At 43.9% G+C, this 17,660-nt stretch overlaps 1 protein-coding gene across 6 annotated transcripts in view; it reads right to left on the bottom strand.

Moving 5' to 3' along the window:
- Positions 1-17,660, bottom strand: part of pde4d (phosphodiesterase 4D, cAMP-specific) — a 145,727-nt gene that overhangs the window by 4,437 nt on the left and 123,630 nt on the right. For 5 of the 6 annotated variants that reach the window (XM_082188277.1, XM_082188278.1, XM_082188279.1 and 2 more), the window contains 8 exons: positions 9,819-9,931; positions 4,517-4,610; positions 3,953-4,128; positions 3,217-3,315; positions 2,943-3,107; positions 2,725-2,824; positions 1,088-1,242; positions 735-857 (listed from right to left, as the gene is read on the bottom strand). In XM_082188277.1, the coding sequence (XP_082044403.1) occupies positions 735-857; positions 1,088-1,242; positions 2,725-2,824; positions 2,943-3,107; positions 3,217-3,315; positions 3,953-4,128; positions 4,517-4,610; positions 9,819-9,931 (1,025 nt within the window). Of the gene's footprint in view, positions 1-734; positions 858-1,087; positions 1,243-2,724; positions 2,825-2,942; positions 3,108-3,216; positions 3,316-3,952; positions 4,129-4,516; positions 4,611-9,818; positions 11,715-17,660 lie in introns of all 6 variants that reach the window. The other variant, XM_082188282.1, reaches the window with a different exon arrangement.

The following is a 17,660-nucleotide window of genomic DNA, read 5'->3' as shown; positions in this document are numbered from 1 at the left end:
GGCATGGTTGTTGGTGCCAGACGGGTTGATCTGAGTATTTCAGAAACTGCTGATCTACTGGGATTTTCACACACAACCAACTCTAGGGTTTACAGAGAATGGTCAGAAAAATATCCAGTGAGCGGCAGTTCGAGTGAAACAGCAGCAGAAGACACACCAGGTGCCACTCCTTTCAACTAAGAACAGGAAACTGAGGCTACAATTTGCACGGCCTCACCAAAATTGGACAACAGAAGATTGGAAAAACGTTGCCTGGTTTGATGAGTCGCAATTTCTGCTGCGACATTCAGATGGCAGGGTCAGAATTTGCCATAAACATGAAAGCATGATCCATCCTGTCTTATGTCAACAGTTCAGGCTGCTGGTGGTGTAATGGTGTGGGGAATATTTTCTTGTCACACTCTGGGCCCTTTAGTACCAATTTGAGCATAGCGGACCATGTCCATCCCTTTATCACCACAGTGTACATGTCACAAAGCTCAAATCATCTCAAACTGGTTTCTTGAACATGAACATGAGTTCACTATACTCAAGGTGTACCTAATAAAGTGTCCGGTGAGTGTATGCATGTATGTATATATATGTTTTTATAAACACATTAATTTATATATTTTACTATATAATTACATAATCAATAAAATGTAAAAAAAAATGGAATTAAATTAAATCCTTTTACACAGATTTTCAAAATTTTCTGTGATATCTAAAATGCAATATGAGCATTAAGGACGAACCTGTATCCTGTCAGAGTAGTTGTCCAGCAGTAATACCCCTGAACTGGTCACCTTTTTGGTCTCCACCATGGTTTTCAGATCCGCCAATAAATTCATGTGCTTAGACATGTCTGTGGCCAGAACCTGCAAAAAAAAAAAAAAAAAGAAGATGAATGGTCATCCATTTTGGCTGGAGAGAAAAAGGGTTATTTATTGGCCCTTAAATGAATTTACCATTATTTTCACATCTGTAAAATGAACATTTAGTTCCATATTACAATTATCAGTGAAATTAAGCTGCAAAAACAGTCGAGTGTGATGAAGGACAGCTAACATATAGACCAATGATACATAATTGATACATCATGACTCACAATGTCAATGACCATCTTGCGGAGTGACTGTCTCTGTTTCTTGGTCAGGTTCTGGAAGATGTCACAGTTCTCTTCCTGCAGCAGTTTAAAGCCTACAGCCAGGTGATGATTCTCCAACACAGACGAATCATTGTACATGAGGGCCAGCTCAGAGTCTGAAAGAAGAGATTGAAAGTGAGGAGAAAAGAGGAAGCACGATTAACTATATACTGTACTAACTAGATTTCATCAGCTCTTTTATTTGTATTTCTATGTGGACTCCCTATGAGTAGTAACCTAAATTTTCAGTTTTACACAAAGCTACTGTATGATTTCAGAAGTCTTATGACTTATGAAGTCATATGAACCATTTTCATGAAACTTTCATGGGGCTTTATTTTTTGGGAGCTTGACCTTTCAGAACAGCGCAAAGGTTCATCAAAATGTCTCATTTAGTACTCCACGGATTAAAAACAGCAGCATGAAGGTGTGGAACAACCTGCATCCCTCCTCTTGTGTTCAAGTTGTGACAAACCCCACTGGCCCCTCTATTAGTCATTGAGGGGATTTTACTGGCTGTGTGGGTGGGACACGTGAGCTTTGTGAATCACAGACACATGTAGCCCACCTAACACATGCATCGATAGCATGTGAAAATCGCCCGATTGACCGTTTGCCGCACGTGACAACAGCTTAAACACGTATTGATTCGTCTTTGAGTGAGTCCGCTACTTTGAACAACGTGATTAAGCTAAAAGTGGTTCTGACAGCTGTGAAAAACATTGCACAAACATAAATTCTAGGAAGAGCTTTTGGAAGCAACGTGATGTTGCTTTACTGATACAACAGGAAAAAGATTTGCTTTTTTGATGTATGTACATTGCAGGTCAAACATTTTGAATAATTATCTATTTTTGTTGTTTTTTAAATAAGTCTCTTATGCTCGTCAAGGCTGAATTTATTTGTTAAGAAATACAGTAAAAACAGTAATATTGTGAAATATTTAGAAATATGTTTTGTGATGCAAAGTTGAATTTTCAGCAGCCATTATTCCAGTCTACAATGTCACATGATCCTTGAGAAATCATTATAATATGATGATTTGGGGCTCAATTATTATCAGCACTCAATTATTAATAAAGTTCTTGTTATTAAACTTTTAGCTGCTTAATTCTTTGTGGAAATATTTGAAATATAAATATTTTGTACCATTATTAACGTTTTTACTGTTGCTTTTGATTTATTTTATGCATAACTGAATAAAAGTATTTATTATTTTTTTATCTTACTAACTCAAAAATTTTACTGTATCACTGTTTCCACAAAAATATTAGGCAGCACAACTGTTTTTTCAACATTGACAATAGTAAGAAATGTTTCATGTGACAATGAAGCCTGAAGTAATGGCTGCTGAAAATGTGGCTTTGCCATCACAGAATAAACTACATTTTAAATTATGTTAAAATAGTCAATTTTGTTTAAACTGTAATAATATTTCACAATATTACTGTTTTTATTGTTGTTAAGAAATGTTTTTTTTTTTTAAATCGGAATTATTCCAAATATTTTGATTGGTAGAGCAGACTTTGCCCTGTCCACTTAGTATGGCAACTTTTCATTTATAATAGTTTGATGTTGGTAGAGAGGTAGAGACTTACTAGTGTTAATGAGGAACTGGTTGGAGACGCCAGGATGGTCGACATCATGTATCGCACTGGCAAATATGGCAGCAAGAATTTCAAGGTCTGTAAACACAGCCTGAAAATAACAGACAGATTTTCTAAAATCTCAAATCATTATCCACTTTCTTTAATACTCAACGATCAGAAGAAATGGCATTCTCGCAGCACTGCATACTGGGACAGCCGTATCGTACCTCAAGGGCAGGGGTTGATAGCAGGACGTGAGTGGACTGTGTGACATCAGCAGCGTGGATGTTGTTGTGATAGGCAACGTCAGCATGGTAATGGTCCTCTAAAGTCATCAGATAAGTGATAAACGTGTCGAGGGGAATTTTAAACGTCTTTAACAAGTCCCTCTCCTACAGCGGAAAAACAACCCACATGGTTTGTCCTTGTTAGCAGGAGCATCTTATAAAAAGACACAAGAAAACTTGAGCTTGAGTGAGACAATACTGTAAAGAGAAGTACCTGGAATATTGTGTGCATCATAACCGTTAAAGGTCTGTTCCCAGAAAATTCTCCCACTTTGAAGACATTAAGGCCCCATTTATTTACATCTTCCAGCTCCTGAAATGACATAAAGGGAAACACATGTATTTAGATGTCCTATATTGCAGTTTTCTGTAAATCTCTTACTTATAGTCTTTTAATTATACATACTACCGTTCAAAAGTTTGGGGTCGGTACGATTTTTTTATGCTTTTGAAAGATGTCTCTTAAAAATACAAGAAAAAACTAAATATTGTAAAATATTATTACAATCTAAAATATCTGTTTTCTATTTTGAATGAGTTTTAAAATGCCATTTATTCCTGTGATGGCAAAGCTGAATTCTCAGCATCATTACTCCAGTCTTCAGTGTCACATGATCCTTCAGAAATCATTCTAATATGCTGATTTGGTGCTCAAGAAACATTATTTTCTTATTATTATCTTATTTCTTATTATTATCAATATTGACAACAGTTGTGCTGCTTAATAATTTTGTGTAAACCATGAGACATTTTTTCCAGGATTCTTTGATGAATACAAAATAAAAGCATTTATTTGAAATACAAATTTTTGTAACATTATAAATGTCTTTACTGGCACTTTTGACCAATTTAATGTTTTCTTGCTGAATAAAAGTATTCATTTTAATCTTAATTACTCACTTAAATCTTACTGTCCCCAAATATTAGAATGGTAGTGCATATTTACTTACCTTGGCCAGCTCATCTTCTGTTTCAGTTTTAACCCCAAACCGGGGGATGTTAGAGTTGGTAAGGCTGGAACTGTGCGTTAGCTTTTTTACACCGCTAATCTGGGACATCGGCCTTTTCTTCTTCTCCTTGTCTTTTTGAGACTGGGGTGATGGCATTTCCACCTCGTGTTGCTTGTCTATAGAAAAACAGAAAGTGCTCAGAGAAGGTTCTAGAAATCAGAGGTGCTCATGGGTAAAAGCACAGTATGTGTCATTACAGCCACTGATTTGTAGTTTTGTGAATGAATGGTGGGCTATGGTCATTTAATGGTCTTGCTTATGGCCTGATTATTCAGCTACACAGCCGTCAGGCTACAGAGCTGCTGTTGGCCTGCTTTTTTGCTCATAATCAGCACTTCATTTGTCCTAGTTCTCTGAGTTACCCCCAAAAATCCAAATAGTTGCCCTCCTCCAGTCAAAACGCTATTGTGCATTTAAAATGTATGTTCCCACATTACAATCAGTGTAGAACCATAATGTTAACATCAATATTGGATTTTAATTTTTTATTTGTGGGACACTCACCTAAGAATGTACTGGAGATGAACTCAGATACCTGGTTACCAGATCGGCTCATCTCTGAGAGGTGAGTCAATTCTCTGTTCAACATCCTCTTGAACTGTTGAGAGATAAACAATTAAAATGAATATTTTTTTTGCCATTTAGACCTATTTTATGCAAAAGAAAAAAACGGGAAAAAATTATTTCACTCAAAGTAAAAAATATCTTGTGTGGAGGTGTTGTGTAATATGTTTGTGCTATTGTTTGAAACACCCCCTCTGAAATTCATTGCTGAACAAGTCACCATTTTACCTCTTTTTTTACGATCATTTAATGGATTTTCCCTTGTCAGCTGTGTCGCTATCAGTCGGCAGATACGCCACGATTTCAAGGCTGAGTCCTCCAAACAACCCAAAACATATGCATCCTCTCACACTGTTAAGAATGTCAGGTCAAAACAACCTGCTGGGTCACACCAGATAGACGCCACATTTCTAACAAGATTTGCAGGAACAAACTGAAGAAAAAAAAAAATGCTGCATGCTCGAAAAAGAACTCGCTAATGTGCGCAAACAAATAAGCGACAGCATATGTTGTGCTGGTGCTTTTAATAGTAGCTTGGGTTTAAATAGTGATACAGCCTAGATGAAAATGGGGAAGCAAAAGAATAAAGAATAGTCTTTTGCATACTATAATTATGATGAATTCTGCATTATAAATATATCTATTGTACACATACACAAAAATGCCATTAATTAACAAATCAATTCATTTAAATATCTGCCTGTCATAATCTGTTCTTTATGCAGCCTTTTTTCTTTGTGCAACCACATACTGAACACCAATAATAAACAATAGCAGCCTGTCCAACCCCATTCCATTATAAGAATACAGTATTTCATGATTAATTAACTCACCTTTATGTACCCCCAAGAAACTGACAGCAAATAATTTGCCTCAGGCATTTTGAATGAGTAAGTCCAGATAGCAGATGAGATTAGAAAACACTGGCTGATAGGGAAGACAAACACAAAATGCTCAGTGCAGATGGTCTCAAAGCTCCATTTCTTTTTTTAATCCACCTGAACTAATATTGCGATATTAAGCTAAACCCCATCCGAAAAGTCCAGAAATTCCAGGGCATTCCTCACGACGGCGTTTTCCATTGTTAAGAAACCTGTCAAGATTCCATCTACGACAGAGGAGGGCGTGAAGAACCCACGGCTTTGTCTGATAGCATCTCTCTCTTCTTGTACGTTGTGCACTCTTCAAACTAAATAGACTGAAAAATGCCTACGCCTTGGAAGGAAAATATGCCCAGTTAACAGCTTCCAAATAAGGCTGCGTTTCACACAATCACTCAGGTGAGAGTGTTTCTGAGTGCAGCACTACCAATCAGGCATCTCCGGATTAGAATGAGCTCATCGCTGCAGCCGATTGGCCGAGCTGAGCTGGCATGTAAATCCTCTGGGAGTGCTTCGCTCCCCGGGACCCCTCCCACTTCACCCTCTGGATGTCTACAGCTCAGTTGGAGGATGTGTTTTTTGTACACGAGCTCTGATACAGCAGATAGCTCCCCAAAAGGGCACACAGTCATTATGTGTGGTTTGTATTAATGCGTATTCACGTCATGTTCCACTATGTGCATGTGTGTGCGGACAGATGCGCGTGTATGTGTGGATTGGTGAGGTAATCTTCATGACATGACGTGATGTTTGGAAGCGAACATTGTGTTAACCAGACTCATAAAATATTCAGTAAAGTTCATTCACATAAATCCACAAAGGGGAGTCAATGGAGACCATATGGGATATGAACAAGAACAAAATAAACTGATGACGCCGTTATATATTTGTCCTGGTAAATTGGTAATGAGCCCTTGAACAAAGCAAAAAGTGTGCTGGGAAATGTGCCATTTTATTCTCTTACTGACTTGTAACTGGAAGAAAAAAAAAGGCTGGCCCAGACTTTTTACTGCCCTGCTCTATGCCATGATCACAAAAATGACAGATTTTGTACACTTGTACATTAATTAATACATATATTAAATATAAAAGAATATACATTTTAAATGAATTACATATATATATATATATATATATGAAGAGTTCAGATGCAAAAGCCTCTAAGTGCCATCTGAAATTTTCTTCTAGAATGATCATTTTTATCAAGCCCGTATATTTAAGTTCAGTAATTTCACTTAAATGGTGATGCAAATTAAATATACGAGCTTTATACAAATGATCATTCTAGAAGATGTGTTTGAGAGATGGCCTTTAGAGGCTTTTGCATCTGAACTCTTCATTTATATATATATATATATATATATATATACACACACACACACACACACACACACACACACACACACACACACACACACACAATTATATAATTAATTAATTAATTCACAATATAACAAATGCATGACCGAGGACTGAATTATTTGTCCAAATGTACGATAACTGAATTACAGACTTCCAATGGCCAACTATCCACAAAACACACTGTGCCCTGAGAGCAAGTGACTAAAAATGTACCTGTAGACCATGTACATTTTTAGAAATGTCACTGAGGTATTGTAGCAAAACCTGTCTTTAAACTGAGCTGGACAGAGCTGGTGGCAGAAGACCGTACAGCACGGCAGCAAATAAAGAGCTGAGGCAGTGGAGCTGACAGAACATGGTCAGGGATTATTTCACACTTCTGGTCCCTGTGTACCACTAGTGGGATGCCGAGTAATTTGCAGCTTTACTGGAGCAGATGAGCCGACGGTAATAGGCTGTTGAGGGTCTGTACGGATAGAGGTGACTGTGTTTCTATTGTTGGAACATCTAGAGGGTGTTAAAACACGTCTCCGAGCTAAAATGGGAAGATATCACACAATTTGTAGCTGTGATTTCTTGAAAATGTGTTTTCTGGGACAGGCCTAAATAATTCTTTGTTCCTGGATACGTCCCCCTAGTTTAATAATACGCCTTGTAGATCAAAAGCAACATTCATTCATTATTTCTTCTGAACTTGCAGGGGGCTTTGACATCTATAAAATATGATATAATAGGTCCAAATAACATAATCCTTATTCTAATATGAATTGCACATTACCACTGCAGCAGACTAAACTGAACAAAGCCATTAAGCTTTCTTTGATGCATCACTATGGTGTATCAAGATATGGACTTTTTCCAATATCCGTAACACTGTATACAGCTTTAAAAAAGATGCAAATCTCAGATTCAAAGATGCAAATCAGATAAGCAAATAATCATCAATAGAAAAATTAAACAAAATAAAATGACTAAATACCAGATCATCTACTATATAAACTGTACTTTTTTCTAAAGTGACAATGTCCATCATCCACATCAGCGGATCGAATGAAGTTGAAATTAATAAAAATGAACAGTAAGATGACTTAAAACACAAAATCATGCCCACTACCTTGAAAATAAGTTAAACAACTTATTGACTAATGATTCAAAAAGAGTGACTATTAATAATGATATCTGAACTAACAAAAAAAAAAAAAGTTGCATGAAATAAAAAACAATTCAATTAAAAAAAAAATATATATATATATATATATATATATATATATAAAAACATAAAATGTTGACATAAAAAGCTATAAAAAACTTGGTTGTAGCAATATATAGTTAATATAATAGCATGTTAATATAAACATACTATTAACAAAATAAATAAATAAATAATAATAATAATATATATAAGTAATATATAAATAAAGAACATAAAATATACAGTAAAGATATTAAAAAAATACCAATTATAAAATAATATTTTGTTATAATTATGGTATAGTATTAATGATAATATAGTATTAAAATTATTGTTTGTTGTCAGTATAAGGTCACGTGCATGTTAATGCATGCTAATGTTTGAGTCTCTCGAAAATCATCCATATTTAGCCTTAAAATACACATACATAAATGATGTATCTGGCCTAATTTGCTACCCAGATCACTGCTTGATCAAAACCAAAGTGTAGTTCTGATTGAAACACTATCTTACAGAGTAATCCCCACATATAATAATTACATTTTAGAGTTATAATGTTAGAGTTATAAAACATATCTAGATTGAATTCTTATGGTGAAATAGATTGAATGATTTCAGCAACTGAAAAGGAAGATGTATTCAAGCAACTGGGCCAATATGAACATTCTGACAGCTAATAAATCATGAAAACAATGGCAGCTGGACATCTATACACAACCTACACACAAAATATAGGTACTACATAAAAAATTAGTTTTTTCATAACAGATTAGCAGTAGCTATTTCTGTTCTAAAACAGCATGAAAACAGTGTTATTTATATCAGTCGGATAGGATATAACACTTGCGTGGTGACTGGGAGGCAGTTTTATACAGGATACGCCACTATAGCTATTGAGCTAAAGCAACAAAGCAAACTGACAGGCCTTGTGCGTTTCCATGGATACTGGGAAATGGGGGGGGGGGTGGGGGGGTTCGTTCAAGTGAGACATGAAAATGTGAGTATTAGACTCTTCTGTTACTTATGTCTGGTCACCTCTGTTGGACCTTTAGAATGGTTGCGTAAGCAATATGAGAAGCATCTCGTATTTTGTTATTTTAAGAGGTGCTGTGGCCAAATGGACTGGACGAGAATAGATACACACTACAGGCTGATTAGCATGCTGTATGTGTACTAGGGCCTTGCTGGAGACTGTGGGCATGCTCAGTGCAGCCTGAATGACGATTCTGCTGCTGTTATTGCAAACAGTGCACTGGTTAAAAGACACCAACTGATCTGAAATCAACTTCACTTCAAAACAACTAAACGCTTTAGTTGTTTATTACATGATCTGATTGCCATTTTAGAATATTAATCATCTGCTGCTCATGTTTGAACCAATGCACAACACTGACATCTAAGGCTACAAACACAAGTCAGATGTTATGCGTATTTGTTTACTGGTGTTCAGGTCTACTGGGATTCAACAAACAACAACAAACATTTGTGATAACATAAACAAGTCTTAAAATAGTAATTTGATCTTGAGGCATTATAGCACAATAAAATATTGTGCACAAGTGAAAATTATTCAAAGCCGAAAACTGTTAAAATAAAAAAAAATCACAAAAAAATCAAATAAAAATCACAAAAAAAAAATATGTATAATAAAAAAAGTTATAAATCTACAACACAAGCCCTAATTGTGATTGTGAGTGGAATATGAACACCTGAGATGTTAATAATTGCACTTCATCAACTTGCAGAACCATCCCAGGGAATCCTAAACAAGCAAAAGCGCAGATAAAGACACCTAGAGCTTTTTTACCTTGTTGGATGCCATCTCGCTGACCGAATGCCTGGTCTGTAGGGTCTCGAGCTGGTCGAGGCACCAGTCCAGCTCCTCCAGGGTCTCTGTGGCCAGCTTCTGGTAGGCCTCCTCTGGAGGAAGAGAAGGAGGCAAGGAGTCAGATCTCAGATGCTTTAGGTGTCTAGTTGAGGCTCCCAGCAGAGGGCCCAAACTGCTGAAGACCGCCATGTTGGGATATCCCGACAGAACGCATGGGTGATTCTTCATGCTGTGCTGAAGCCCTCCACAGTGAATGATGGGGCTCCAAATCGAGCCAAAAAACAAGGTTTCCAAAAACAGCGGAGCTGTAATCCGACGAGGCACGAGGAGTGGGAGTCAGATCTCGTGAGAAGCGGGGAACACTAAATCCCTTAAGAAAACATACAAAGGGGCCACACAAATCAACACTCTCACACTGCTCACAAACAAAACGACAACACGCGCTCGACTGCAGAATCTATGGTCCTAAATGTTCGAGAAGCCCGGAGTGAAAGCTCTCATCTCGGGACAGAGAGAATGTCATTACTGTGGGCAGGCCCATCTCTGCGTGACAGATGCCGGTCTGCATCCAAGAAGCTGAGTAGTGTGCGGTGGCCCTTAGGAGCACGTGATCCGGCCCATAACAAAGCATACAGGCATAGTGTCATAACAATAACACACACGTACACTCGCTCATACACGCATACAAAGCATACAGAGGGTTGACGCCAACAGATGAGTGACTAGTCCCTGTCTCCAGTCCTCAAGCTGAGCTGCCGCACAAAAGAACAAAGGTGATCGCATCTGCCTGCCCTCTTTTCTCAGAGCGGTGGATGCCCTGCATGAGCACGGGGCAGCCGTGGAGCGTCGCTAGCCGAACGTGAGCCGAGCTTCCTCTTGAAACAGAAGCCTGAAGCCTGCCAGTGCTGCTGCATGCAGGAGAGAGAGGGCTACAGCTAAAACCCGGCATGAACTTTACGGGATTTCCGAGCTGAGGAGCTTGGGTCCTTCACAGCTGACACTTTGAGAAAGACTGGTTGTGCTTTGGCTTTTAAAGAGGATGTTTTGTGATTTATGTTTATAAAGATAGCAAATCATTTCCTAGTGAAATTGTGGTCAGCATCTCAAGTTCACTGAAACAACTCCACTCATTTATGACCTGCAAAATTTGTGCTATCTTATATCAGACACTTTTTATGGTTTATGGAGTTTATGGAAATTCGCAAACGTTTGCTGCATGTGCCTTTTCGAAAAGGTTAAGAATGACCATATGAGGGCATAAAAATAAGTGAAACTAAATAACAAAAGACTGACAAAACAGACGTCAGTGCAGCTATGCTAGACATGTTGCTTACTTGACACTACTATGAAAACAAATGCCACATGTACATTGCTTCAACAAAGCACACATTATCTTATTCATTGTCTGGCTGTGTCTTTCTCTCTCTCTCTCTTTCTACATGTGTGGTGAAGTACACAGGGCTGGGGTGCCACTTTCTCTGAAAGAGACTGCACTGACGTCAATGACATTCTTCTCGTGCTTAGCGCGACATCATACACCAGCCCATGAGAGGGCACGGGCTCCATAGACAGGAGAGCTGGGGTGAAAAGCAGGACTGGAATCCTTCAATCTGGGTCACAGGCTCTCACTGCCTTGTCAGCCAGAAACTCCTCACCAAAACATCAGCATTTGCTTGTGCGAGAGGATTTATTTGGATACACCATAAAAAATTACCTTAAAAAGGCCTTATCTTGTTCAATCAAGTCTTTATTCCCCAATTGTGAGCAGAATTTGTGTGTTTGTGTGAATTGCTACTCAGAGGGCAAACAGATGAGCGCAACCGAATGCAAGTAAAATTATGAACTGAGATTTTCTGGAAAAAAGTGATTTGATACCTGTCGGTGCAAAACGTACTCGGTTACTAACGTAACCTCGGTTCTCTCTAGAAGAGGGAACGAGTACTGCGTAAGATATCTTACGCTAGGGGAAAATCCTTTTCCGCGAGATATTGAAGCCAAAAATTATCCTTAATTTTGTAATAATGCAAAACGCGTTGCAGCAGCAATGCAGACATAGGCGAGACAGCTCGCGCGCCTATTGGCTGCTCTGCGGCAACTGCAGCAGCCTATCGAGCGAGGCCTGGCGTGACGCCAGACCCAATCAGGGCACTTCGCGCCCGCTGCGTCACGTCCCGCCGAAATGGGCGTGGTCTAGGCCTATAAATATCGCTCGCAGGCAGCTATTATCTGGTTTTTCATCATCGAAGCAACCAGAGCGTGTGCATGCACGGCAAGATACGCAGTACTCGTTCCCTCTTCTAGAGAGAACCGAGGTTACGTTAGTAACCGAGTACGTTCTCTTACGAGAGGTCTCTCGTACTGCGTAAGATATCTTACGCTAGGGGACCCAATGTAAAACGCCGTGCATGCTGAGATCTGACACCAAAGACCCAAGGGCGAAAGCCCGGGGTACATATAGTGCACAATCACTCAGTGAACTCACAGAGAGTCCGGGAAGAAGGAGGGGTGCAGCCTCACTTTTCCACATAAAGTAGCGTCGAAGGGACGCGAATTTCATCATACAGACAGGGCGGGGTACGGCCTGAACTGATGGGAAAAAATGTGGGTCTTACACAGTTTGCCCAGCTTTAAACTGTCGAACATCGAGCTGTGCTCAGCAAACGCAGCATTCTGAGCTGAACGCATCAGGTCAGATAATACTGGTAGTTTAGACCGACAGCAGCCTGGCCTGCAGGGCGGGAACCTCTAGGTTATAAAACCTTATAAATGTAGACGGGGAGGCCCAGCCTGCCGCCATACAAATATCTTGCAAGGCAATCCCACTTGACCAGGCCCACGAAGAGGCCATGCCTCTCGTGGAATGCGCTCTGACACCCAAAGGGCACTGCATGCCCTTGGAGGCGTATGCCAGCGCTATAGCATCAACTATCCATCTGGATAGGCTCTGTTTCGACGCGGCTAGTCCCTTAGAACGTCCGCTAAACGAAACAAAGAGCTGTTCCGTCTGTCTGAAAACAGACGAGCGAGACACATAAGCTCGTAATGCCCTGACTGGGCAAAGGAGGCTCGCGTCTCTTTCCTCATCAGGGACCGGTAGGGCTGACAGAGAGATAATCTGCGCCCTAAACGGTGTGTTGAGGGATTTTGGAACATAACCGTGCTTAGGTTTGAGTATAACTTTTGAGTCATTGGGCCCAAACTCCATGCACGCCGCGCTCACAGAGAGCGCGTGCAGATCCCCTATGCGCTTCACTGAAGCGAGAGCCAGCAAAAACACTGTTTTGAAAGACAGGTGTTTTAAATCGATTGACTGCAAAGGCTCAAATGGCGCACCTTTCATGGCTTCCAGAACCGTAGAAAGGTCCCATACGGGGACTGAGGGAGGTCTGGGAGGATTCAGTCTCTTAGCTCCTCTAAGGAAGCGGATGACTAAATCGTTCCTTCCTATTGACTGACCAAGCGTTGTTTCTGAGAACGCTGCTATAGCCGCCACATAAACTTTGAGCGTGGAGGGGGCCCTGCCCCCATCCAACAGCTCTTGTAGGAAGGAAAAGCACCTCCGTCACATCACAGTTTGTGGGTGACACACCACGGGCTGTGCACCAGCCCGAAAACACTGACCATTTCGAAGAATAGAGTCGTCTTGTAGACGGAGCTCTAGCCTGCGTGATCGTGTTTAATACTCCTTTAGGGAGTCCAACATGTACCCGTTGATGGCCCAGACATGAAGGGACCATAGTTCCGGGTGAGGATGCCAGATCGAGCCGCGGGCCTGTGAGAGGAGATCTCTCCTCACTGGTACTGGCCACGGGGCAGTACTTGCTAACTGCATCACGGCTGGGAACCAAGGTTGGTTTTTCCAGAACGGTGCTACCAGCAGTACTGAGCATCCTTCTTCCCTGATCCGTTCTATCACCTGAGGCAGGAGAGAGACGGGGGGAAAAGCATAGAGCGGGCGGCGGGGCCACACATGGGACAGCGCGCTCCTGCTCTTGGAGAAAAATTCTTGACAGTGAGCGTTTTCTTGAGACGCAAACAGGTCCACTTTCGCTCTGCCGAATTTCTTCCACAGCAGTTGGACTGTCTGTGGGTGTAGGGACCATTCGCCTGCCGGAACATTGTTCCTGGACAGTCTGTCTGGTCCTATATTCATGATCCCTGGCACGTGCGCTGCTCTGAGCGAGCGCAGGTTGCACTGAGCCCATACTAGGAGGCGTTCTGCCAGCCTGTACAGTTTCTCGGATCTGATGCCGCCCTGGCGATTTATGTAGGACACCACAGACATGTTGTCCGAACGGACCAAGACGTGGTGACCTTTTATTTGGGGACAAAAACGCGTCAGCGCGTTGTCTACTGCCAGCATTTCGAGGCAGTTTATGTGCAGGAGCTTCTCCCGTTCTGACCACTGGCCGAAGAACGGTCTGCCCTCGAGCAGCGCTCCCCATCCCGAGGTGGACGCGTCCGTGGACACCACTTTCACCCTCGAGGAAGTCCCCAGGCTTACACCTGATTGGTACCAGTCGTTCGCTTTCCAGGGTTTCAGAGCTGTAACGCATTTCTGATTGACCCTGAGGCGAAGCAAACCGGGTGCCCACGCTTCGCGTGGGACTCGCGCTTTCAGCCAAAACTGCAGCGGGCGCATGCGTAGCAGACCCAGCTGGAGCACTGACGATGCTGAGGCCATGAGACCTAGCATCTTCTGAAATCTTTTGAGCGGGACAGACGCGCCGCAGCGAAAAGAGTTCGCTGTGCGTCGAATGTCTACCGCGCGCTGTTGTGATAGTCGCGCTATCATGGATAGTGAGTCCAGTTCTGTGCCCAGGAAAGATATTTTCTGACTGGGTGACAGGGAGCTCTTCGCCCAATTGACACTCAGACCCAAATCCTCGAGGTGATCGAGTAAAATGGTCGTGTGTTCTATGAGCACTGCGCGAGATTGCGCTAGAATCAGCCAATCGTCCAAATAGTTCAGCACTCGCATGCCTCTCATTCTGAGGGGTGCGAGCGCCGCGTCCATGCACTTCGTAAATGTACGGGGTGCTAGGGACAAACCGAACGGCAGGACTGTGTACTGATATGCCTGGCCCTCGAAGGCGAATCTCAAATATCGCCTGTGACGTGACGCTATCTGTATTTGAAAATACGCGTCTTTCAGATCTATTGACACAAACCAATCTCCTTGGCGAATCTGCACAAGGATTTGCCTGGTCGTGAGCATCCTGAACTGTCGCTTCACAAGCACTTTGTTCAGTTGCCTTAGATCTAGTATGGGTCTGAGACCCCCGTCTTTTTTCGGTACCAGGAAGTATCTGCTGTATAGCCCTCCCTCGCTCTGATCTTGAGAGAGAGGTTCTATGGCCCCTTTGCTCAATAGTTTCGTCACTTCGGCTCGAAGTAGATGTGCTACTTCTGTTTTTACCGTGGTCTCGACGCGCGCCACATAGCGGCGAGGGCGTCGGCGAAACTGCAGCGAATAGCCTCTTTCTATAATGTTCAGCACCCACTTCGAAACCCCGGGTAGCTTTGCCCATGCGTCTGCATGGATAGCTAGGGGTCGAATACGAAGCGCGCTCCGCTCGCTCAGCGATGGAGAAGCTTCGGTGTGCTGTAACACAAGCGTGTCGCTCGTGACATTTGAGGCATGGGGCGCGCTGATGACAGCGGGCAGATTGCCCGCGCTCGACTCCTCTACGGTGGTTAACCGCGAGGGGGAGGGCTGGGCGGTTCCCGTGGGAACTGTCATGTCTATGTGTGGATGTGGGCGCGGGACAGCGGGCACATTTATCACACTGAAAGCATCGTTCGCTTGCGTGAAGCGAGTGCACGTTGGTTTCGTTTTTACAGAAACCGTGAGACATGCATAACGTGGTGTTAGTGGGCACTGGGTAGTGGGCACGTTCACCATGTTTGAAGCGCAACCGATCTGAGTCGGTTTTATGTGCGCGAGCCCTGTGTGACAGGCTGTGCTTATGTGTAGGGATGGGCACTGGGCAGTGGGCATTCTTACTACACACGAAACACCATCGGCCGTGGCCGGGACACCAGAAAATACACTCTTTTGGGGATTTATCTGGGTAGCCGTGAAAACGGCATTTGTGTGCAGGCAAGCGGGTGACAGAACCGACTTGTTGGCTGCAGAAAACACTGGAACAGTCACATTTTCTGGAACTGGACGAGCGAATAGCTTTGGTGTGAGTCCTGCCGCAGCGGGACTGGAACACCGTCGTTTTCCTAGCTGTGCTAGGACGACTTCGGGGCCTCGGGCTTCACCGTGATCCTAGGTCGCGAGCCGCGTCCTGCGGGGCGGCGACCGGATGAGCGGGAGCGCGGTCTCGCGCTTCTGGCCTGGCGGCGCTGTGAAGTGGAGGCAGTGGACGGTGGCTGTGGCTGTGAGCTCTGAGCAGACGGTTTCGCACGGCCTGCTGCAGAGCTGGAGCGCTTCGGGAGGAAGTGCTTCATGGCCTGAGACGCTTTCTGTACCTCTGCGAATCTCTCCGCGAAATCTTTGACGGAGGATCCAAAGAGGCCTGTGGCGGAAAGCGGGGCGTCGAGGAACGCGGTGCGTTCAGACTCGGCCATTTCCGAGAGCGTCAGCCAGAGATGTCTCTCAGACACGGTGAGAGAAGCCATAGTCCGTCCAATGGCTTGCGCTGCGGACTTAGTAGCACGAAGAGCGAGGTCCGTGGCACTCCTTAAGTCCGGCACACAGATCGCGTCAGGTCCTTCCTCATCCAGCTTACGGAGGAGATCGGCCTGGAAGATCTGGAGCGTTGCCATGGTGTGCAACGCTGACGCAGCTTGCCCGGCGGCGGAGAAAGCGCGGTGGAGCAAGCTCGACGTCGTGCGGCAAGCTTTAGAGGGCAGGGCCGGCTTAGCGCGCCGTCCAGCGGAGGGCGGGCATAAGTGGGCCGCTATCGCCTCTTCAACCGGCGGCAGCGAGAGGTATCCTCTGTTCTTGGCATCGTCAACGGCGGAGAATGCCAAAGAAACAGCAGGACGCACTCTAGCAGAATAGGGGGCGCTCCAGGACTTGGCGACTTCTTCGTGTAACTCAGGAAGAAAAGGCGCCGGTCTGGACACAGGCGAAGCGCGCTCCCCAGGCAGGAAAAATCCATCCAGCCGGTTGTGAGCGGGCTGCTCAGGCGAAGACCACTCGAGGCCGAGGCTCGCCGCGGCCTGTGCGAGTACTCGCATGAGTTCCGTCTCAATAGAAGCTCTCTTGCCTGACGAAGTGCGGGCAGGGGGTGCGGGGTCCTCAGAGCCCGCCCAATCCTCACTGCCTGACGCCAGGATAGAGCAGGAATCATCCTCTCCCAGCAGGGCTTCCTCATCCGCGATATCAACGGAAGCGGCGGCAGACGGCGGCCGCTGTCCGTCAGGAAGCGAAACAGAAGAAGCCGGGGAAGCAAGCGGGCGAACCGGCGAGCTTTGGCGGCTGAGGGAGGGTTCCGGGGCCCGCTGGGCACGGCGCTTTTTACGGCGCGACGCCGCGGCGGGCGGGGGAGCAGTCTCGGTGAAGACGGCTAGGCGAGTCCTCAGAGTCGCCATTGCCATCAGCTCGCAGTGAGGGCATCCGCCGTCAGCGAGCGCGAGAGCTGCATGTTCCTCACCCAGGCAGGAAACGCAGATCACGTGGCGGTCCCCGTCGCTGAGTGTGGCTCTGCACGAGCCGCAGGAAGGCATCTTTAAAAAGACGCTAGCTCTTTTAGAAATGTGTGTCGCGGCGGCGACACACACACACAGAAATACAGTGCAAATAAAGAGAAGGATATAAGCGCCGGAAAGCGCAGCAGGAAGGCAGGAAGGCGGCGCGGCCAGCGA

Source organism: Leuciscus leuciscus (assembly GCF_965113295.1).
Source record: "Leuciscus leuciscus genome assembly, chromosome: 13".
Classification (NCBI taxonomy): Eukaryota; Metazoa; Chordata; class Actinopteri; order Cypriniformes; family Leuciscidae; genus Leuciscus; species Leuciscus leuciscus.
Note: the sequence above shows the minus strand (reverse complement) of the source record. Positions and strands in the feature narration are given on the sequence as shown.